Below are 23,220 nucleotides of genomic sequence, written 5' to 3'. Positions count from 1 at the left end.
CACACAAAACTGCGTGTGGCTCAAGTGAAGAATGGAGTCACCCCCTCACAGCTGCCCCTTCTGTCCCCTCAGCCCATACACGTATCCCCACCTTGTTAGGTTGGTTCACATTTTCAGGTATTTGGGGATGCTCGAGACTTGGGGCTGGTAAAGTAAGTTGCAGGGGAGGAGTCCCAGGCAGATGCCATGTGAACCATGGTGTCCCTGCACATTACTGCACTGTCTTTGCTCACATGCATATCGTATTCTCTCCCTGCCCAGAAAGGACAGACAAGCAAAAATTCCTCATGGTTTGATCCATTCTGCAGATAATTATTTAAAATTACAGATTGACCTCTATATCTGTAATACTGGAGTATTGGTGATAAAAATACCTGACTTTATGCTTTCGGGTGGAGCTAGATGGGAAAACAGGAATAAATAGTAGGAATTCAATAACGCAGTTTGGTGCTTAATTTTGTGCAGGTGGCTGAAGAAAAATTAGAATTTTAATTATTATTGTTATCAACATTTATCCTTAACTTTTCAAAGCAGTGATTTCTGCAATGTGACCTGCAACTATTAATGTTAAATCCAAACAAATCCACATTCATTTTTCAAATGTAGGGCAGACATCAACCATCTGAGATACTACATGAAATGGAACTGAATCATTCCCTGACTGGTAAAGGCACCGAAGGTGTGAATTTCCTCAGAGAATATTAAATACGGATTTTGAAACTCAGTTATAAGAAACATGGTTATGAAAAGAACAAAATATATATAACATAGCAAAATTACTGGTTTTGGTTATATTGATATGTTACACATAATTAAGAAAACCAGCCTCTTTTGGGATGTTTCAAGTCCTGTTCATACAAAAACAAGGGCTTGTGTACATATTTAAGGCTTGAGTCTCTGGCTTTGTATTCCTTGGTGTTAAGCAAAATGAGCAGCAGAGGAGGGATGGTGCAGACTGGAGCAACCCACACAGCTTGACTTCATGGAGGGCAGAGAACTGAAGAAACCAGATGGGCCATAAGAGCCACAAGTGGGGTCTCCTGTGGGGCACACACACAGCCCACCGGGGTCCTATGAGCATGAAATGGAGAACAGCTCACACACGTGAATGAAGCTTAATAACCAAGAGGCCTGTTCTTGAGCCACCAACTCTGTCCCAAACCAAACTGCAGAGCTTCTCCTGTGAACCACGTTTCCCCTTAATTAACATCGCGTTACACACCACTGTCATTCCCAGGAAAAGCATCTGGCACCTCTCTGGAGCCCTTTTGCCCTTGTGGCTGGTCACAGAGCGCTGACAGAGCTTGAGTTAAGGTGCGCTGGGAAAACACAGCTCCTGCAAACACCACGGCCCTCCTCCTCCTCCTCAAGTCCACTGCACGCAGCAGCTGAAGCACAGCAGAGGCCCTATGGAAGGAGCTTTGTTTTACATGGCCCAGGGGATGGAAATCTGAAAAATGCAACAAAAAACGAAGGTGGAACAGAGCAGCGAGAAAAAATAAAGTGCCTGAGCACCAGACAAGAGCTTCTTTTTCTGACCATTTGCAGTGGGTTCACATGGAAGTAGAAAGAACTGAGATCTAGTCCTTGGCTGAAGATATTGTTACGTTTTTATTTATTAATTCTTAGGACAAAACACATCAAGAAGATGCAGAACAGGACTCGGTCCTCCACCCTCCTAGATGAAGCAACAGCTATGGGTTGAGGGTTTTACTGGTCTGTGCTTTGTCTGGGGCTTTTGCTGCCACTAACCCCAGTGCTTTTTCCAGAGTCTGAGGGTGTCACCAGGGACACCACCTCACAGGGTGCCCTGCTTGTTAGCAGAAACAGGGGACAGCAGTGCCTGCTGCAGCTCCCAAAGAGGCACCTGCCCCCTTCCCATGTTTGCTAGCCCACCTCCCTGTCTCCAGAGTGTCCTTGGTCCCCCCGTGGCTGACAGCCCTGTGTAAGGTCGGGTTCGAGGCACAGCTTCATGGTTAACCTCTTCCTGCAGCTGAAGCTCCCTGGCCACTTCCCCTTGCCATGCCATAACCCAGGCTCTGGGTTTCATCGCTCAGCTGAGCTAGAAGCCAGATGGCAAAATATTATGTGTCATAGCACATGAGTCTGCTCTACAACCCAGCCAGTGCCCTCAGTGTACTCTTTTCTAAACACAAATAGCATGCAATCCTTCCAGTTTTGTGGAAGACAAGAACTGGACCTTCAGATCAGGTTGCCCTGCACATTTGTCCAGAGTCCAGTGCAGTTCTTGTTTTTGGCTTTCTCATCAGTGGAAGTCTGGTCCACTTTTCTGCAGCATTCAGCGCCCTGCTGACAGCAGACCAGCTCCCTTGAAGAACACCTCTCCGGGATGTAAATGGTAAGGCAATATCTGAGTTACACTGAGTGCTACACTGGAGGTACAGTCTATAATTTTGTCTCAGTCTGGTCTTGCTGGAAACCAGGGTTCAGTTAATGGTCACATCTGTCAGGCTTCAGGATGTCCTTTTGACAACCTCCTGATTTCACCTTCTTGCTGTTGTTGCCCTCTTTGCTCCCCACAGTCTTTGGCCCTGTGGTTTGACCATATAACCTGCCGCAGCACCAGCAGCAAAGCTGCTTCAGGGACCGTCACGCATGATGTTGGTGTGTTTGCTTCCTGCACACATTTCCATTTCAGCACACCCTCTCACCAGTTCCTCCAAACCAAATACCCATAAAGAAGAGAAATAAACACACACTTTATCTTTTAGGCGCTCCTTCACTGCTGTTGAGAAACCTTTCAAAGCTCATTTCTCTGCAGCTCTTTGCATGCAAAAAGGCCTGTAGTTAGGTAGAAACTTCAGAGCCTATATTTGCTTTCTAGATGATCCTGCTGCTCTCAGGGATGGAGCACTGAGGCCCCCCCCTTGCTCTAAGCCAGACACTGGTCCTGCCAAATGTTCAAAGGGGAGAGTTTTTCTTCCTTCCTTAGGATTGTATTTAACAAAACTCCATGTTAAGAGATTTAACTTCACCCCTACTTTATGTCACCCCAGTGCTTTGGGGACTGCCAGATGGAGCAGGAAGAGCCTCTGCTAAGACTGTGGCTCTGCCAGCTCTGTCTGCCCGCAGAAGCAGAGCAAACCCGTTGAGGCACCATTTCAGCCACCTTGGTTAAGAAGGCTCATCCTTGTCTATATGTGCCTCAGGACTTTGCTCAGCACTGACCCAGCTGTTGCCATGGATGGCAACAGGTCTCTGCAGCTGCTCTCCCTGAAAATGTGGCTATTTCGCGCAGTAGATAACACCTCATTTTGCATAATCCTAAACAATTTCTCACCTACCTGACTTCTCAGGCCCTTCGACATACATGGCCATAGTTATTTAGCCACTCAGCATGTCATAGCGCAGACTGTACCAGGGACGTGAGGAAATTCTTTGAATTTCAAACATATATGTTTACTGTGAAGGAATCCACAGCTGGAGGGGGGAGCTCTGAGAATGCAACGCCAAGGAAATGTTTGCTGAACGCATTTAAAAACTAGCCAGAGCACGAAGCAAGGGACAAAAGCAACATTTTGCTGGGAGTGTAAAACAGAAACCAGGACCGTGTTTAGGAGCATAGGTGGGACTCCACCAAACTGGTTTTAGATTGGCCAGGGAAGAGGGAGCGGGCAGAGCAGCGCTCCAGCCTGCCCCGGCAGTGCCAGCCGGGCTCTGCGGGGCGGCCGCCCGCCACAGGCAGCCGGGCTGGGGCTTCAGCCTCTCCACTGGCTGGAGAGGGTCTGGCACTGGGGAGCTCCATCACTTGCAGCCTCGGAAGCAAATTCTCCTCTCAGCCTGACAGCATGGTTGATTTTTTTTTCTGGCTCCTCCAGTGAGGCAGATTAGGCCCCAGAGCACCACTTTTAGACTCTTTCTGCATGATATCCCTTGGAAAGGTGCTTTGCTCTCCCTTTCTGGCATGCCAGCCTGGCCTACCTGCTGTCTGAGGCTGGGCACATGTGCATGGGCTGGGAGAGGGGTGTTGCAAAGACTGGCAAGGAGCTTCTTGCAGCTGCAGCCCAGCAGGTGCCCAAACTCCCCCTGCACCCCAGGCCCCTGTGCGGGATGCATGGGAGTCCCAGCACTCCCAGCAGTCGATGCTGAACCATCCTCAGGGGAGCCGACTGCGGGCCACAGTACATGGCCAGCTGCTATTGACTTATTTTTCCGTGCATGGCCGGGTAAGTAACCTTAATTAAAAACATGAAGCCCACAGTTTGTATCACATTTGCGATGTTAAACAAGCTCTGAAAATAGAAACCCTGTTTTCATTTAAGCTTTTCAACTGTGATCTAAGTAATAAAATATGGAGGGGGCGGGCGTGTGTGAGATTTACATGTGATGATTTGGGAGATTTCGCTGCTTTAGAGGCTTGTAAGGCGCCACGGTGCCAACTGCTCCTGCCGCTGCCTCGCCGCGCTTGGCAGCGCCTGCCCCGCACAGACTTTCGTTTTTTTCCAGAGCCGCTTTCCAAATGCTGATTTCTGCCCTCGGCTCTTGTTGCTGTGATTTATTCCGGGTGTGGGTGTGGGATCTGCCAGGTCCTCAGCAACCTGCTGCCCTGGCTGCCTGTGCCCTGCCCGGCCCTGGGCAGGCAGGCAGGCAGGCAGTGCGCACCCTCACCGCTCCTGGGGACCACAGATGTCCTCGAGTACAGTCACGTACCCTGCAAGTGCAGGCAATGATTCCCCCAGCCCATGCCCAAGCAGCGCCATCATCAGAAGACACGGGGGAGGATTATCTTTGCCTTCCTGGTTCCTCCTGAGCCACCACGCAGGGAATGAGCATCCATCCCACCAGGGTGGGCAGGCAGGAGGGGAGGCTCTTCTGACGGCATATGCTCTGTACCCTGCCAGTGGCCCACAGAAATCTGCCGTGCCCCATCCGTGCCTCCCCTCGGGAGCTGGGGGCCAGAGCCTGTGCCTGACTGGCCGGAGGGGATCACCCCTGCCATGTCAGAGGGGCTGGGAGAGGGGAATGGGAAGACAACAGGGGAGATGCCTGTACGAGGCTGCAAACGGTTGAGATCACTTTCCCATTTTGCCTGAGCGAGCAACAGCCCTCAGGAGCTTGTTTTTGATCAAGCCTGCCACTTTCTCAGTCACCTTTTGCTGTAATACAACAGTACTTCCCAGGTCATAAACAGCTCGGGCGGCAGGGCATGGTTTGCAGCAAGCCCCTAATAAGCAGGTCAGCCCAGAGTAACAGCGAGGTGTTCGTCCCATGGTGTCCCCGTATGCCCCCTTCCCCCCCGGCTGTTTCTGAGTTCTCTGGACAGGGCATGTACTGTGGGGGAGCCTCGAAGGCCCAAAGGCCGTGGAGGCGCAGGGTGCATGGGCTGCACAGAGGCGCTCCCGCTGACACGCCCGTTTCTATCCTTTGTTTTCTCGGCCGGGGACTGGCAGCAAGTTGTTTGTGGGGGTTTTCCCACCCTGGAGCGATTTTGCTCCCTGAACGACGGGGCGCCTTCAGGGCATCGCCCTTCCCCAACCTCCCTCCTGGTTCCCTTCAGCAACCAGAAGAATTACAATCGGATCGGTGATCCCCGACGCCAGGGTGCCCCTCTTCCAGGGACCCCCTCCCCAACGCGTACGGCTGTGTGATGTAGCAGAGAGCGGCCGTGACGTCACGCGCCCGTGACGGAGGGGTGCGGGGGGGTGTTAGGTCGCAGAAAACACCCCACGGCGGGGCAGAAACAGTGCGGCAGAGCCCGGGAGAGGGTACCTGCCCTCGCCACGGCTCTGGGGCCGGGAAGGCGGTAGACCCCAGCCCGCCCGTCCCCGCCGCTCCAGCGCCGAGGCCCGCGGAGAACCGCGTAACCCCTCCGCGGTGGCCTCTCCGTCCCGGGAGGACGGGAGGGGACGAGCCGGGGTGATGGAGAGGGGAAGGGATAAAGCCGCAGGCGGCTGTGCAGGTTCCGGTCCTTTGGGGACACGGGTGGCGGGGACGAGGACAGGGAGCCCATGGGGAAGCGAGGTGCCGTGGAGGGTGTGGGGCGCGGGGGGTGTGCGCACCGGGGGGTCCGCGCCGCGCACGTCTCGCCGGGCCCGCGGGCGCAGACGGCTGCTCCCCGTTCACTCGCGGCGGTCAAATAACGTCTGAATTACATCCTTGTAAATATTGACTGTGGCCATCTTCGTTTCTGCGCACAGTAACCCAAATGTTCGAGCCCGGCGGAGCCGGGGCCGGGCCGCGGGGGGTGCGGGGGGTGTGCAGCGGCGGGGCCGGGGGAGCCAGGGGGGCCGGGGCACCCCCGTGGGAGCGGGCCGGGGGCGCCCGCAGACCTCGCCGGCCACTGAGCATCGTATCTCTGCGGGAGCGCCGAGGATGCTAAAGGGCGCGGGGCCGTCTCCCGGCTTGGGCTGAGGTCTAATTTACAATCCTTGTACGGGACACACACACACACGACACACAGAGGGGACACACACACGACACACAAGAGGCGACGGAGAAGGGTAGGGGGAGATGTTTCGTGGTCTGGCTTCATTAAGCGCCGGCGTTAATGACCGGCGCAGGACTGCGGCTGCCAGCACGGCCGCCGCCGCGCCGGCTGTGCCCCGCGCCCCCGACGGGGGTCTCTCCCGCGGGCAGCGTGACCCCAGCCGGTGTCCTCAGCCGCCTTCCCCGGCGGACCCCCCACCGCCCTCCCCGTGCACACCGGGACTGCCCAGCCGTGCGCCGCCGGCCGCTCGGCTGCCCCTCGCCGGGCTCCTACCGCCCCTCCGCGCACCGCCCCCCGACGCCGCGCTGCCGGGGTCCCCTCGCCGGCGGTGCCCCCTCCCCGGGGGATGGGGAGCGGCGGTCCCGACAGCGTGAGTGGCTGCGCGGCGGCTGTGCCTCCGGGCGCCGGCTCTGCGCATTTGGTGGTCGTTAGAAACAATTTGTTTCCCTCCCCGTTTGGGGAGGGGGAAGGGGAAAATCATTCCGGGGGAGGGGAGGGGAAGGGAAAGGGGAAAAAAAAAAAGGAGAGGGAGAGAGAGAGAGAGCGAGCAAGCGAGAGAGGAACACCAAACCCAACAGAAACCCCGCGCTCCGAACTATTGCGACACGGAGCGAGGAGCGCGGCGGAGGCCGGCGGCGAGGTGCGAGCGGGAGCGGGCCGGGCCGTGGGAGCGGGCCGGGCCGCGGGGGCCGTGGGAGCGGGCCGGGCCGGCACAGCGGACCGAGCTTGGGGGGGGCGGGGGGCGTGGGAGGGGCGGGCTGCCCCCCCTCCCGTGGGTGGGCAGGCGGCGCCCGGTGCCTCCGCGCTGCCCCCCCTCCCCGCCGGTCGCGCCGGGCGGGTCTCGGCGGTTCGGCGCGGCTGCCCGGTGACCGCTGCCGCCTCCCCGCAGCGCAGAGCGAGCCCCCGCACCTCGGAGCCGGCCGCCAGCCCAACGGCGGCCCCCAGCCCCCCACCATGAACACCATCGTCTTCAGCAAGCTCAGCAGCCAGGTGCTTTTCGAGGAGGACGCCAAGGAGCGGGAGCGGAGCGGCCGGCCCTACGTGGGGGTGGTGGAGGGGCCGCACCACGCCGAGGTGCTGCTCCCCGACAGCCCGTCCATCAAGGAGAGCCTCAGCCTGCGCAACCGGCGGACGGGGTATGCCGTGCGCTCGTCTCCGCGCCGCGCACCGGCTCCGCGGGGCGGCCCCGCGTACCGCTGCCGGCGCTCCCGGCACCCGCGTAGCCGGTTTGGGATTGCGAGAGGGGTTTCTAGACGGGTCCTGCCCCCCCGCCCCCGGGGTCCATGCTCTCCGTGACTCTCATTCCAGAGCTACGGTGGGAAATTCCGGTAATAGGTGATGCAGAGGCGTCCGATTGGACTGGAATGTGCCAGACAGAGCGCCCCTGTCCTGCGGTGTTTGACCTCCCTCTCTCTGCCGCCAAACAAAAACAAACCGGGGAAAGCAGGGCTCGTCCGGTTTGCTCGGGCGCTTCGTGTAATTAAAGCTCCCAAAACAGAGGCGCAAGGCGGAACGTGGGAGACCTGGGGGCCGGGGCAGCCGCGAGGCCGACCCCGCCGGCGGGGCCGGGGCAGCCGGTTCGCGGCGGGGCTCTGCGGAGCTCCCCGCACTTGTTCCGCCGTCGCCGCTGGTTCGCAGCGCGCTGAGCGGGCGGCCGGGAGGGAGCTGCCTTGTCGGTGCGTTCCTTGGGATGGGATTTAAAACGGACTAGCGCGATTGTCGGGCAAGGGCTGAGCAGGGTGATGTTAGGGTCGGTTTTGCTAAAAAGGCAGCTGAGGCTGAGCCGTCTGCCGCTGATTTTTTTTTTGGTGCTGGAACAGGTGAAATAGGAGGTGATGAGAGGACGTGTTCTCTCCGGCGTGTTGTCAGCCGTAGCTCGAAGGGCTGAACTGGCGAGCGCGGACCAGACATTTCGGGCCAGCTTTACCAAGTAGAGACTAAGGAGCGCAGTCGGGAGGCACCGAAACCCAGAAATCCCGGGGAGCTGTTTTTACTGCCGAATTTCCACCTTAACGATTGCATCAGCTCGCACTTTCAACGGCGGTGCTGGTTGGTAGGGCGCAGGTTATGTTTCATCGACATGTTATTAGCAGCCGATCGCGGCGGAGCTGGGCTGCGGAGGGAGCCCGGGACGAGGCAGCGCCGGCGGCCGCTCGGCCCAGCCCGGCCCGGCACGATACGGCGCGGCCCGGCCGGGCTCGGCCGAGCTGGGCTCGGCCCGGCTGGGCTCGGCTCGGCCCGGCCCGGCTCGGCGCGGCGCGTCACGTCACGGCGCCGTGGCGCCCCCTGCCGGCGCCGCCGGGAGCCCCCGCGCCGCGCTGCCCGCCCGTCGCGCCGCCGGCCCCAGCCCGCCTCGGGGTTTTCCTTCCGACTTCCCCGGTCCATGTTCACTCGCTTTTTATTTTCGACCGTTTTTTACAAAGAAACCCCTTTTCTTTGTTTTATTTTAACATTTTTTTTTAGTTTTTAACGGGCCCTGCGTTTTATTCCCCCCGGTTTAACCTTTCTCCCCCGGCAGGCGTGGGGCTTTGAGGGCTCCTTCGCGTCGCTGCCGGCGGCGTCGGGGAGCGGCACGCCGGCTCCCCCGGCACCACCCCTCGCCGCCGGCTCCGCACAGAGAGATGACCCGGGACGTGCTCGGTGCCGCGGCCATCGCTGAATAGAACTGCCAGATAAAGCCGGGCGGGGGTCAGCCCGCACCGCAGCCCTGTTCGCCCGGCTGCGCCGCGCCGGGGTGAGCGGCCGGGGCCGTGCGAGACGGGCGCTGTCCCCCCCGCTCTGGAAAGCCCCCCTGTAAACAGACCGAGCGGCCACACGCCTGGCAGATGCCGAGCACCGAAAGCACCGGGACACTCAAACCCCGCACCGGCGGAGCCCTCACCCCACTGAAACCCCCGCGGTGGAGCCGCCCGGGTCCGCCGCACCATGACGGCCAGCGCCCTCTCCCCTCGGGGTCCGCTCCCCACAACCGGGGAGGCCAGGGGAGCTGCTGGCATCGCCTTCTCCGAAGCAGCCTGCCCGGGGCGAGGGCTGCGGCCGTGGAAAGTCCCCGCGCACACCGCGAGGACGGGGCTCGGCTCCCCCCGGGTAGGGCCAGACCCGGGAGGGATGCACCCCGGGGCTGGGGCAGCCCCCCGAGCAGGGTCCCCACCGAGCAGGGTCCCCCCCGAGCAGGGTCCCCTGCATCCCTGCACGCCTCCCGCACCCGCAGCGGCGGCCGCGCAGGGCAGCTCGGCGCCGGGGCCAGGGCCGGGGCCCGGGGAGGGGGGGCCGGGCAGGTGCCCGCCGCCCTACCCGCGGCCCTCAGCGCCCCTTCTCCGCGGCAGGGCGCGGCAGAGCGGCGGCAAGGTACGGCACAAGCGGCAGGCGCTGCAGGACATGGCGCGGCCGCTCAAGCAGTGGCTCTACAAGCACCGCGACAACCCCTACCCCACCAAGACCGAGAAGATTCTGCTGGCCCTCGGCTCCCAGATGACCCTGGTGCAGGTAAGGGAACCCCCGTCCCCACCGCCGGCGACTGCTCTGGGGCGTTTCACGAACGGGAGGGACAGGGGCAGCGTCAGCCAAAGCCCCTCTGTGAGCTGGGCGGGAGGCAGCGCTGGTATCGGGGTCATCGGTGCAGCCAGCAAGGCCAGGGGTCCTGTGCGCATCCTTCCCTCCGCCCTCCCCAGGGCCGCCCTTCCAGCAGGACTGTATCCCCCAAACAGGAATTCCCACATCTGGGCCGTCCTGCTGGGGAAGTGCTAAAGGCAGACGGCAAAAGGTGTGTGCTTTCCCTCCTAGGAAAAGATGCCCTCATCCTTTAATCTCATCCATAAGTACAGTGGAAATATTTTTGCTTAGTCTTTAAATATCTTCAGGTAAAAAAAAAAGAGTAATGGAAGATTTCAGCACAGAATAGGAAATGCTGAGGAAGTTGTGGGGAGCTACTTTTTTTCCCTTTGAAAAATGGGCTAGAATGGAACCAGTTCTATTGTTCTGATAATAATCATCACCTGTTGCACAGACGTTAGTGTTACCATACACACTGCGTGCAGCAGCTCAGCATGCAGAGACTGTGCTTCACAGCCTTGCAGGAATTATCATTACAGTCTAATTAGACATGGGGAGTAATTGGTTTGCTCTCAGGTAAAACTCCCCTGAAATGACTGGCAGTTGTGTTGCAGTAAGAGGTATAAAGTTGGCTGCAAGCGTTTATAAATCTTACTTCTTTGTTCTCTTTGCCATCTGGCATTCTATCGAAATATGTGGTTAAATGCTATCGGTTGCTGAGTGATGCTATCTCAGGTCTGGATGCTGCAAAGATTTATGCATTGTGAATAATCTAATTTCCTTACTGCAAGCTACTGCTAGGTGCATAAAATGAAACACATGTGTTTGCAGGATTGGGTCCTCAGTGCTCTGCCTAACCCATTATGTGTCACTTTGCAAAGGACATGAAGATATCAAAATAACATGAAGTATTAGAAAAAGAAGGTGGTAATTTAGCATTATTATTATTTTGAGTACTCCTTCAGAAAAGCCTGTGCTATGAACTTCAATCCTGGTAACGGCAAAATGGGAAACTTTTACACTTCAGTACCTCACTGTGAAACTATTGCACTAGAAAAAACACTGTAGCTTTGACAAAAATAATATTAATGTCTCAGAAAATGCCAGTTGTAACTGGAAGATATAGTTAAAACAACTTCTCTTGCTTTTAAAAAATATACATGAAAGGTTTGCTCAGACTTTTAAAAATATGATTACATAAACACTATCCAATGCCACAATTCAATAGGAGTAGTTTATTGGACGATGGCTTTTGGAATATTCCTGTATTTTTACATGAGATTTAAAACATACATCCAGAATACATGTTGGGAGACTTTCACATTAATGACATCTTGATGAGTTCTCCTGTTCTTTTACAAATGCCTCAGAACAAACAGACAAGGGAAAAAAACTGGTGGGTTTTTGCAGTATTTCTCTCGTGGCAGCTTTGATAAATCCTGATGGGGATATGTTGTGTTAACCTCTATAAAAGCATCAAGTGAGCCACGGCCACTACTCCACAGAGTTTTACGACCTACATAAGGTGTAGGATAAAATTAAAGAATATCCTGGAGGGCTACGTTTATCTCTCTTAGACCCCCATGACTAGTGGATTTACACTGAAGCTGGATTTGACCAGCGTTCTTTCTATGAACTGCAATATTTGAAAGAGCTGTGCAAACCAGTACGTCTATCTTCATTTACAGAAGCACAACATCAAAAAGAAACCCCAGATGTTTCTTCCATCATTTGGGTGCAATGCTCTTTTAATCCAGGAATACGATAGCATCTGTACAAGAGGTAAATACATATGTCTGGCACCAGCAATAATTCCTGAGCCTGGAAGAACAAAACAACACACACCCCACATCTACTTTTTGGATGCCCAGAAAGAACAAGACTGTAATCCAGATCAAAATTCTTGTTCTCTGAGAGTGAGAGAGAAGGCGCCAGGCTGTGATCTCAGCCACACTGGGTACATCAGACATAGCTTCCCCGAAGGCTGTGCTCTTTCAGCTGAGTGGTATAACCAAGAGCAGGCTCTGGACTGGGCTTTGGTATCTGTTGGAAAGCTTTGCTTCTGTCCCAGGAGGGGCACTTTGCAAAAGCATCCACCAGGGTCTCCTGTGATTGCTTTTCTAATCTAGTAACACCAGACATCGTTGAACCAGGAATCAGTGTATGATGTTTTCTCCGGGTTACACACCTTCACGTTTGCTGACCTGTCTTGTGTTTCCTACTCTTCTTCCATTTCTCGGTGCTGTCCCATGGTGTTTGCTTTTGGTGGGAACGTACACTTACCCCCACAGCTTTCCACTCCTGTGGAGGCTGTTGTCTGCTGACAGCTGTTGCCTCTTCCCAGCATCCTTCATGTGCTGATGCCTTGTCATTGGAAGCCCTAGGGAAGGAAAAAGATATTGTTGAAAATCCCTTTGAGTTTCCGCCAAAGTGCCATTTAGGGAATGAATGGTTGGGGGTTTTTTCACCTGAATGCCGACCTTGTAAGATGATGTTGGTCACAGTAGTATTGATAATATATCTGTAACTCTTCTCCACATGCTTTCCTTTCATCTAATAAGCCTTATGCCAGCATGTACCAACTATCCAAAGGAGCTTTTGCAGGACTGTGGCATAGATAAAACTGATCGATCATTCTGTGAGACAAGGAGGTGAACATCCATCCCTGTTTTCTACTGTTATTATTAAGACAGTATTTGCATGTCAAATCTTCAACAACTTTGTTTTCATTAGTTCTGCTATCACCCAGTTGACTGATTTTAAATTAATTTATTCTACCTCACTAATACTTTGGCTTAACCCCCTGTTTCTGGGTGCAGTGGGACAGCAAGGGAGCTGTTCCAGCTGCGTGTCCGACAGCACTGCAGAAGGAAAGTCACACTCTTTCAAGGAGGTAGGATTTCACAGGAATCATAAATCATCTTGTTTCTTAATAAGTAGTAGCAAAACCTGGGGCAAATTCTGGTCTGACTTATTCCTGAGCAGGCCAACAAGGTCTTCGGGAGTCCTCAAGGCAAATGTTATTGCAGCTTTCACTCCAACAGTCCAAAGCTTTCTGCTTCCCCAACTGCCAAAGCAGGAAACCAAGAAAGCAATATAGTTTGAAAAGGCATTTTATGTTTTACTCCAATTAGATTCCAATTCAAAATCCAATAATTTGTCCTATTAATATGCTACATTTTCATTTGTATTATTACCACAGTGCTTGATTTATTTTCTTTTAAATTTTGATTTAGATGTTCTTGTGAAATAAAAAAGAAAAATGGCTGTATATTCCTTCCAGAAAGTAATATGAATGGCTGTATTGTTGATGAGAATTTTTTTGCAATACTAGGATTAATATATTGGTCATGTGCTGGTATGGATTTAATAGTATTCAGATTCATAAAGGCATATCTGCATTACTGGAGGAGGAGAATCGATTGATTTCTGTTCCCCTTCCTAAACTTTGGCCTCTCTTAAGCAGTGAAGTAGAACAAATAGCAGTAAAATTGAAGAGTCTCTTCAGAAGTAAAGCCAGAGGGTTAATATTTCATGATGCTGATATAAGTACCTGATGCTCTTTGGGAATGACTGAGGTGCTGTAAAATATGAATGCTGGAAAGCACATCTATTACCGTTCTCCTTGGGTTTTGTCTTTTTACTTCTTGAAGAACTACATGATTGTTACTTTACAAGCATAGTGAGTTTCATCATGCTTTTTTCCAAGATGCTTTAGTTCTTTGGGAGGTTTCCAAGACAAAGGTTTTCCCACTGGCTTGTACGTAAATCATTGTTTTGGGTTTTTTTATTATTTTTGGAGGTCCAGTAGTGTAACTTGGGACCATGGTAAAGGATGGATGGCGTTTGGCAGCTTTGGTTGTTTCTTTTTGTAATGGCTTAAGTGTGGTGCAAACAGGCACTTGTAGTGAGTGGGACCTACAGCAGTAGGCATGCAACTTTTTTAAAGACCACATGGATACACAAGGTAACATTTGGGGCTGGTTGAAATGAGTGACAAAACTGTCCTTGGCTTTAAAGGAGCCAGGAACAGCCTGTAATAACCCAGGGGGTGGCTGGAGTTCAGGGTGAGCATGCTGCCTGGTACAGCCTGTGGCCATGCAGCCTCTTCCAGTCCACACACCTGGAGGTTGTCCAAGACTGAAAAGTGGGAGAGCTGTTGAATCTCTTGTCTTAGAGATCAGGATTTTCCAGCTGTATACACCAGTGCCCAAAAGCAAGAAAGCACCCAGAGATATCACACCATGGATCTAGCCTAAAAATCTCTTAAGTGCATTTGGCTAACTTACCTTCAGCTTTAATGGGCCTTGCTGTAATTGCATTTGGGACAAGAGTTTTCGGGAGTGAGTTTGTTGCTTTGTGCTTTAGCAGAAAGCTTCTCTTGTAAATGCTGACTTCATGTTCTTTCATAATGATCAAATAGTACTATTTCCTCCTGTCATAGCAAAAGACTTGAAATATGACTCATTTTTTCATATTGATATGCAGAAAGCAAAGCATTGGCATGGGAAGAATGAGCCCAAAATAAACTGAGAGTACCATGCAAAAATCACTCCTGCTAAATTTAATTGCTTTTATGTATGAGTCACACTAATACCGCCCTGTCTTTCTTTTCTGTACATTGCACTTCACTGATGAAATATTTCAATATGTAATGAAATGGAGCATAACGAAATCTTTCTCATGAGAGGTTGGAAAGCTGTCAGTTTTGTAAGATGCTGCAGTAACTGCTATAATATTCAGTGGGGCCCTGGATTGATCCATCCCTATCATTACATACTTGATTTCAGAGTTACACTAAATCATGCAGCAGCCAGGTGACTGCAGCTTCTGCTGAGCAGCCTAGAGTGAGTTTGTTAACGGCATTAGAAAGTGGATGGATTCCAGCCCACCCTTTCTGGTTTACTACAATGATTGCTGTGTTAATATGATTAATACAAACAAGTAGCCTTGGAAGAGAATGAAAATTACTTACTCTTCTCTGCCAGATTCAGTTTTGGTCTTCTAACCTGTCATAGTAAACTACATGGTGTGTAAAGTTATGTGTTTGGCATCTGAGCACTTTGGCATCAGGGCTCACTGTATTTTTGGTGGAACCCTGGTTCATGTAAATGTGATTTTAAGTAACATTAAAGTGACAGGCTTAAGGTGCCACTGCTAAATTCTGGGTGGGACTCTGAACTGAAGTTTTGTTTTTCCTTTAAGCAGATAGTGTTTATTTTTCTCATAATCACCCTAGAAGAGATTATGGATCCAGAATAATTAGCCAAAAATTATTAGCTACAGTAGACAACCTTAGCTACAGTAGACAGGTGACAAAACTAGGGCCAAAATCCAACACTGAAGTCTACAGTCTAGCTGTAGTCTAGCATGTACTGGTAAACCATGTGTTAACTTGCTTTGCAGGTTAACATAAATTAAATGGTAAGATCGTTTGCAGGTCAGAATATGAATGCAGTAGGCTTCCTCTGTGTGTACTTTTACAACACAAAGATGTGAGTGGGGCTGTAGACTCCCGACATTCTTTACATTCTCCTTTGCAAGTAATGCTACTCTGCCTCCTTCTTGCAGAGGTCATGTCAAAACACACATATTCCTGCAAGGAGTAAATAGCATTTTTAAGACCTGATTTATCATTAAACAAATATTGTTAGAGTGTAGGTAGCTTGCCTCTGCTCTTGCTCGTAGTAAGGTTATGGTAAGGTCACTCTGTCAGTATCAGTATTTCCTATTTTATATATTTCTGAGTTACAGTAGAATCAAGGCCAGCATTTCCTCAGGTATGCTTTCATGCAAAGTCACTGCAAGTACATGCATCCCATTTGGTGATTTGATTAGCACTGTAGGCACAGAAGACTGTACCATGCCCTTTTGCTCCTTTGGTGCCGGTGCCTAAAGCACTGTGACATCCTTATGTTTGAGCCTGACTTTGTGGTTACCCTGTATGTTAGAAGGGTACTAACGTGTATCCTTTTTGCAATGTCAAACTCTAGAAAATTGCTCTGCAGCTGAGAAGGAAGACAAGCCAGTCTCTTGTTTAGTAGTCACCTTGTGAGGAATCTGCATCTTCGCTGGTTTTTAGGGTTTCTACAACAGAAAGAGTTCATAACAGCTGCTGCTCTGTAGAGCAAATTGTTGATTTCTGCAGTGACTCAAAGTACGTTGTGTTCTGTGTAAGACTTTCTTGATACCCACTACCTGTCAGACTTACTGATAAAGCACGAGGGAGAATTTGGGCTTTTATGTAGCCAAATTCAGAATGGGTTTTTGTGTTCAGCAGCCTTATTGTAGCCTACATAAATGTCAAAGGCAAATCACTGAACATCAGCTTTTAGTTTTAATTTAGGATGTTAGTAATATATTGAAGGTTCATATTGAAAGTTCAGGGCATTGCCTTTCAAATAAAAAAAGAAAGATGAATATTAAATGAGTATTTTGGGACATCTTGATTAAAACCTTGTTCATAATGCGGGTTTGCTAACACTTGTGAAGAAGGGTGGGAAGCCTGAACCTGCCTTCTTGTCTGAGGTTCCTGCTCTGCTCAATGATAGTTTCACTGACTCCTGTTCATGTTTCCCTTGCTTACAGTTTTCTTAGGGCTTACATAAAGCTCATGCAGGTAAGATTTGTTTATTTGCATCATTTTCAAGGGAAACTAATACATTCATTTGTATGCAGGTATCAAACTGGTTTGCCAATGCAAGACGTCGCCTGAAGAATACTGTCAGGCAACCAGATCTTAGCTGGGCTTTACGAATAAAATTGTACAACAAGTATGTTCAAGGAAATGCTGAACGACTCAGCGTGAGCAGTGATGACTCATGCTCTGAAGGTTTGTTGATGCTCTTTTTATCAATTTTAAACTGATTAAAATCTACTTAGAAAGTATCAGATACCCTAAGTTAGCTCTGATTTCTCACAAAACGCCCTCAGTAGATCCACCTTTACTTTTTGTGAATTTGGTTCCATTTTCAGCTTCCGACTACTGTGCAGCCTTGCAATGCAGGACTGTGTAGGTTAATCAGGGTGACAGTCTGGTTGCATGTTATTTGCCTGTTTCACACAGCATTGTTACTAGAAAGATAACTGTTAGTTCATTAGATTCTATAAGCCTATTCCTTCAATCTGCATTAAAGGAAAAAATCAAAAATCGATTACATTTGTTGGTTTAGGGAAATGAGAAATCTCTTGACTGTTACTTTTCTTGATGGAAGGGCTGTAGCAATGTAACATCATTAACAAAAGAATCTGATTAACAAGACAATCTGATTAACTTCAGTGGGGCTTATGATATGGTAAACTGAATATTGCTGTTATTTGTTTTATATATTTTGCCAGCAAATGTTTTTCTTAAAAGGTGCACTGAAATACTCTTTCTTGTCCAAATTAACAAATACAGGAATTTTTAAATAGCACCCTATATTTTTTAATAGAACATTTGTATTAATTATGTCTGTGGGTACTTTTTTTAGTCAGTTGTGACAAGGAGATACATTGACAGGAACAAATACTACAGAACACTATCAGAAAGCTGTGAATTTTTAGAAGAATATGTTTCAATTTGTACTCAGTTTCAGTTATCTTTGTTCCAATTTCAGTTTGTGCTCACATTCTTTGTATGTATTTCCCTTTAAAAGATTGGTTGCAGGACAATTAAAAGAGTACAGCTTAAGCAAATACACTTAAATATGCTGTAGTATTAAGAAGAACCAAGTTTCAAGTTATGATCATAAGAATTCAGCTTATTCACACAGATTTTTAAATGTTTATCATTGATTTAGGGCATTTCTCAGTTTTTTTCTACCTGCCTTGTGTTGCTCATGAACAAATTAGACTCAGACTGTTTTCTACAGTTAATTAATTTGAAATAGCTGGAACATCTGAGAACCCTGAGAACTACTGTGAGCAATGTGTGAATAGAAGAAAATGAAAATCATTGTCTAATGCTAAGTCTAAAGTTACTGTCTAGTTTTAGTTATATATATAGCAATTTAAAACAAGTAGAGAACGCCTCTTGTTAAATATTAGGTATTCAATGTATTACTGTATCTTTGTTCTTTTGTTTTCAGATGGAGAAAATCCTCCAAGAAATCATATGAATGAAGGGGGATATAACAAACCAGTTCATCACACTGTGATTAAAACTGAAAGTTCAGTAATAAAAACAGGAGTGAGACCAGAAACAAGTGCCAATGAGGATTACGTGTCACCCCCCAAATACAAAAGCAGCTTACTGAATCGTTACCTAAATGACTCATTGAGACATGTCATGGCTACTAATGCAGCTATGATGGAAAAAACAAGGCAAAGGAATCACTCTGGTTCATTTAGTTCCAATGAATTTGAGGAGGAATTGGTGTCTCCGTCATCATCAGAGACAGAAGGCAATTTTGTCTACCGGACAGGTAAGGGATTCTTTATGGATCATTTCTAATACAGCCAGCTTGGGTGGATGGTGTCACCTGGAATGAGTGTCACCTGATTGTGCATTTTATGAGTAGATCACTCCTGTGAGTGTCAATCCTCTCGTATGAGAGTGGATAACTCCGTCCACCCTTTCATTCACTGGAAAAATTCTATATGCAGTATTGAAGTTAAATGCTGTTATTGACTGCTGTGAGGCTGGTTTGCTTTTTGAATGGAGCTATGGGACTGATTTTTGAAATGACACAGGCTGGTTTTGGCAGCACTAAGACAAGCCTAAAGAAGAAGACTCTTGAGCATTCTATTACAATAAGGGAGGACTAGAGGAGGACTGGAGTTCTCCATGGCCCCAGCTGGGAGGAAAAGGGCTTTGAAATTTCAAGGTGGCTGTCTGTGGCACTTCCATGAGCCACGTGCCCCCCAGTGGAGTACACGTGAACACCTTCCTCTGTTGTACAGCATCTTTTCTGTCCTCAGAGTGCCTTCTCTGGTGCGTGGCCCTTTGGTGCTCATGCATGTTTTAGAAATACATGGGTTAGTTCAGACCAATGTCTGCATCGTTCTCCAGACACAGTGCACTGAGCTAAGGGGCCACAGACTTGGCCATTAAATATCTTAGCTTAATGTTTTTTTGAAGGGTTACATGTAATTTATTATTTTAATCTTATAAATAAAAACAGAAGAGCATGATTTATATCATACGCTGTGTTACCGGTCAGAGGAAGGCACATGGGACTGCCTGGTTCATGCCAGTAAATTGCTGTAAATCAGGACAAGATCAGGACTCGCTCAGGTCCCTGTGGGACAGGGAGTGCTGGAAGGCTCCTCTTGTGAAGCTTGTTCTCTATTTCTTTGGGGATGTAAGGCAAAGGCTGTCCCCTTATCTTTGAAAAAATGAAGTTTTGCATCCCAAGCTCTGGAGGTCTCAGCCAGTGTCTCGGGGTTTCCACCCATCGCAAGAGCCCTTTGCATTGTTCCGGGGCCTTTCCTGGGGGGTTATTCTGCCCAGGAACCACCCTGCAGGCAGCATCACTTTTGGGATGCATATTGATGAAAAGTACCGGTGGGCTTTGCACTGAAGTTAATGTAGGTTTAGATGCTGTACTTGGTTCCCCTTGGCTTCCTTGGCAGGCAGGTTGGGTGCCCCTTGCCTTTGCAATGTCTCAAGTTTGCAGCCTTTACCCTCTCTTTCCTGGCACATTTCATGTGGTTTTGTTGTCCCTGTGGTGGAGCCACAAGGATTTCAGGAGGCTGAGTGCTCTCGTGGGGGTACGAGGGCATTGGTGTGTGCAGGTTGTCAGGGGATGACTGAGGGGGGAGTGGGGGCCCCATGGAGAAACAGGATCTTGTGGGGAGCAAGAATAGTGCATGCACGATGAATAAGTTTCAAAATTAACTCTCTCTGTTCATTTAGCTTTTTTTTTTTCAACATACCAAATGCATTTGGTCCACATTATGGGTATATTGTCTGCCAAGTTTTATTTTTAAGTGAAAAGTTACTCAAGAACAGATGCAGCAGCTCAGATATGTAAACTTCTGTTTTCTGTACTTTTATACCATAACTTAAAAATGGACACAATGACTTTTTAAAAATTGTAATAAATTTGCTACTGGATTAAGTTCTTCTTGCCAAGTTTCAAGCTGCACTGAAAAATATGGTCCTTAATGAGAGGGCTGAGACAGGCATACTGTAACTGTGTGCATTCACAAGCTGGGCTGGAATGACTAAAACCCAGTATATTTGTCCTTAAAGTTCATAACTGACATTCCTGGAACTCCTCTTGAGATCATATGTAAGTCAGTTCTTAAATATCTTTGCTAACATTTTGAAGTGCTGTGCCTTTGATGAGAACACACCAGCAGCTCTCAGGATACAGTTTTATTCTTCTTCCAAAGCAGACAAGCAGTAGTCTGCTGATAGAAAGAAAAAGATCATGTGCACACGCTATATTATGTGGTATATCCTTCCTATATTTGTGTGCACATTCAGGAAAAAATAGGTACAAATAGGCTTCTTTCAGCTACAAGGTTACAGTCCCATTAATGATTTTCTGATGATATTATAACATGCAGGAACTGAACCCTTCATGAACAAAGCAGATATCTTGAAGTTATTGTCCATTTATGAAATCTATTTACAAATAGATGAAATTATCCAAATGATTGTTAGACAGGAAGAGATAAAGAAGGACGTTTTATTTTTTTATGTCTTTTCTCTGTAATTTGAATATCTGGGATGGCAGTTCTCAGTGCAGTTGTGTAGCAGACCTGTATCTGTGTTCTCAGAAATAGCTGTAATCCCTTTTGGTTAAGCAAAACAACAGGGTATGGCTGACTGTACCACTCACACCTTCCTGAAAGCAGCAAGTGTGTTTTTAAGTGAGATGTCACCACTTATAAGGAGCTCCCCACTGCAATTTTTTGTTAAGTGAAACAGCTAATTTTAACACAAAGGAGTTGAAGCAGAATTGTGAGGTCTCTACTAGATGTTTTAGTTCATTAAGACATTTTGAGTAGTATTTCAAAAAAGCACAGAGTGAAAACTGATTGACATTTTATTTTTGAGAAACGTTTGGCGAGGTTGCTGTGCTCCTACGAGCAGGCAGTCATTGGTGTTGAAGAAAATTCTTTATTGTGTTTCCCTGGAAAAGCAACTTTTTGTAGCAGATCATGAGTAGAAAGCTTACTCACGGCGTCTGGTTCATGTTATGGTCCGGATCCTGATTTCAGGTAGATTAGTGTGTCCGGAGTGACTTTGCTCACCCAGTGCCTGCGGTCAGCATGGCCACGTGCATCTCAGGAGCTCGCGCCAAATTAACAGGGTACGAGTGCAGTGTCCGATGACAAAAACAAGAAATTGCAGTTTAAAGTTTATAAGGAAAACGGGTTGTACAGTTTCCCATTTCAGTCATTAACATGCTTATAAACGCGGTACCATATGCTACTTTAGCTTCATGCAACTGGGAAATTCCACGTAAAGATCAAGGGCAGGCTATATAAAGGACTGTCAGGAGAGCGGCTTCGCTTTATACCTCTGCATGATTATTGCGAGCTCGCGGGAATTGGCTTTAGTGCTGGGGTGGGAGCAGCAATCCCGCGCCGGTTCCCTCGCAGGTGCTGCCTGCCCCGGCCACCCCGTCCCACTCCGGCTGCCCGAGCCGGGGAGCTGCCGCGGGAAAGAGTGCAGCCGTACGCGGATGTGTCACATATGTAAGCGTTTCTGTCGTAAGCTGATATGCTTATGTGTATAACGTGACATACGCAAATGTGTTCGCTTAAGGCAGAGAATTTCAGTTTGGATTAATCCTAGTGCAGGTATAATATATAAATATATATAATTGGTAAAATATGTGTCTTAAACTGACCACTGAAAGGCTTGGTCCAGTGTTTTTGTTTAGTTAAAAATCCATGTTGGAGAACAAGTTTTCATTAACTTCTTGGCATGCTGTCATTCACAGCAGGTTCTCTGTGTGACAGGAATAACTGAAACCAGATTTACCTATCTGTATTTGTTGTACAAACGCACGCAGAAACAACAGTCCGACTGCAACAAGCACTCCAGAAATCTGTAAGGAAAAGAGCTAATAATGTTTATAGTGAGGCTGGACATAAATCTAAAACAGCAACGTCAGTCTTTGGTTTATGGATCACTAAAATGCTGACTTTTTCTGTAATCACGCTGCACTGCTCTGTGAGTACCCTATCGTCAGTCACCTGCGGGAACAAAATGTTCTGCATCGTTATAGCACAAGGAAATGAAAAATCCCAACTTTCTGGGATATCGCTGTCTGGTGAGCTGCATTTGGTGAATGAAAGCAAAAATTAAAACGAGAGAAAGAGAGAAGAAATGGCAGGACAGGGAATTTTCTAACTTTTTTCTGTAGGCAGATTTTCATTGACTTCACTTTATATGTTACTTAGCACAGCAGAAAAGCCAGAACAAATAAAAATAGTGAGGAAACTAAAGGCCTGGAAAGGAGGGTGGCTTTTAAAAAAACCTCTTGAATGACTGGTTGATTTTTGAAGATGTTTGATCTCTATTTTTAGACGTTTATACTCAGGAGTGTGCTCTGTTTCTGATGTTTTCATTACTACTGCCTTTTGCTTTCCTCTCGCCTTCTTTTCTCTCTTTCACTGAGATCCTACAAAATCTGTGATTTATAAAGCATGATCCTGGGTTGTTTATTGCAGCACACTGAGTACCTCTGATGAGACCCTCAGCACACTGGAGGATCAGGCCCACAGTCATACAGAGCACTTAAATGTAAAGGTATAGCCATGCACATAAGTACTATAGAAAGACACACACAAACTGCAGAACAGCGCTGTGATTTTGTGTGGTCCTTGCCAACTTTTCCTCACAATTTAACATTTTTAGAAATTAACATGTAATTTAAAAATGGGCTATAAAACTTAAAAGCATAATATGAACACAATGGAACCTGTTTTCAGAAACAACTCAAGGGACCCGCAAAAACCGCTAGTACCAGTAACTTTTGCAAGTTTGATCTAAACGGTGCTGGAGGCCTTGGGGATACTTTAAAATAAATGGTAATCTGGGAGAGCTGAAGGACGTCCTTGTTGCAGATCCTAATGTCATCCAGAAGTGAAATGGAAAAGGGGAATGTCAAGTACAGTATTAAATGCACACAGCAGCGTAACTGCAATTTGAAGGTTACACAGTTAAGATCATATTTCTGCAGGAATTTTATTATTACATGACCTGATTCGTCAACACTGAAATAGCATGGAATTGAGAATTGAGGAGAGGATTGCGTTTAATTTGCTGTTCTGTT

At 48.7% G+C, this 23,220-nt stretch overlaps 1 protein-coding gene across 1 annotated transcript in view; it reads left to right on the top strand.

The window, feature by feature from the left end:
* Window positions 1–7,402: 7,402 nt before the first annotated feature.
* The window catches only part of MKX (mohawk homeobox), a 48,965-nt gene continuing 33,147 nt past the window's right edge, over window positions 7,403–23,220 (top strand). Inside the window, exons 1-4 of the mRNA XM_074866747.1 lie at window positions 7,403–7,584; window positions 9,775–9,934; window positions 16,679–16,832; window positions 18,070–18,405. Coding sequence (XP_074722848.1) covers window positions 7,403–7,584; window positions 9,775–9,934; window positions 16,679–16,832; window positions 18,070–18,405 — 832 coding nt within the window. The remainder of the gene's footprint in view (window positions 7,585–9,774; window positions 9,935–16,678; window positions 16,833–18,069; window positions 18,406–23,220) is intronic.

This window comes from Strix uralensis, chromosome 1 (genome assembly GCF_047716275.1).
Source record: "Strix uralensis isolate ZFMK-TIS-50842 chromosome 1, bStrUra1, whole genome shotgun sequence".
In the NCBI taxonomy this organism is placed as follows: Eukaryota; Metazoa; Chordata; class Aves; order Strigiformes; family Strigidae; genus Strix; species Strix uralensis.
The sequence above is the reverse complement of the archived record's forward strand: the minus strand, read 5'-3'. Positions and strand labels throughout refer to the sequence as shown.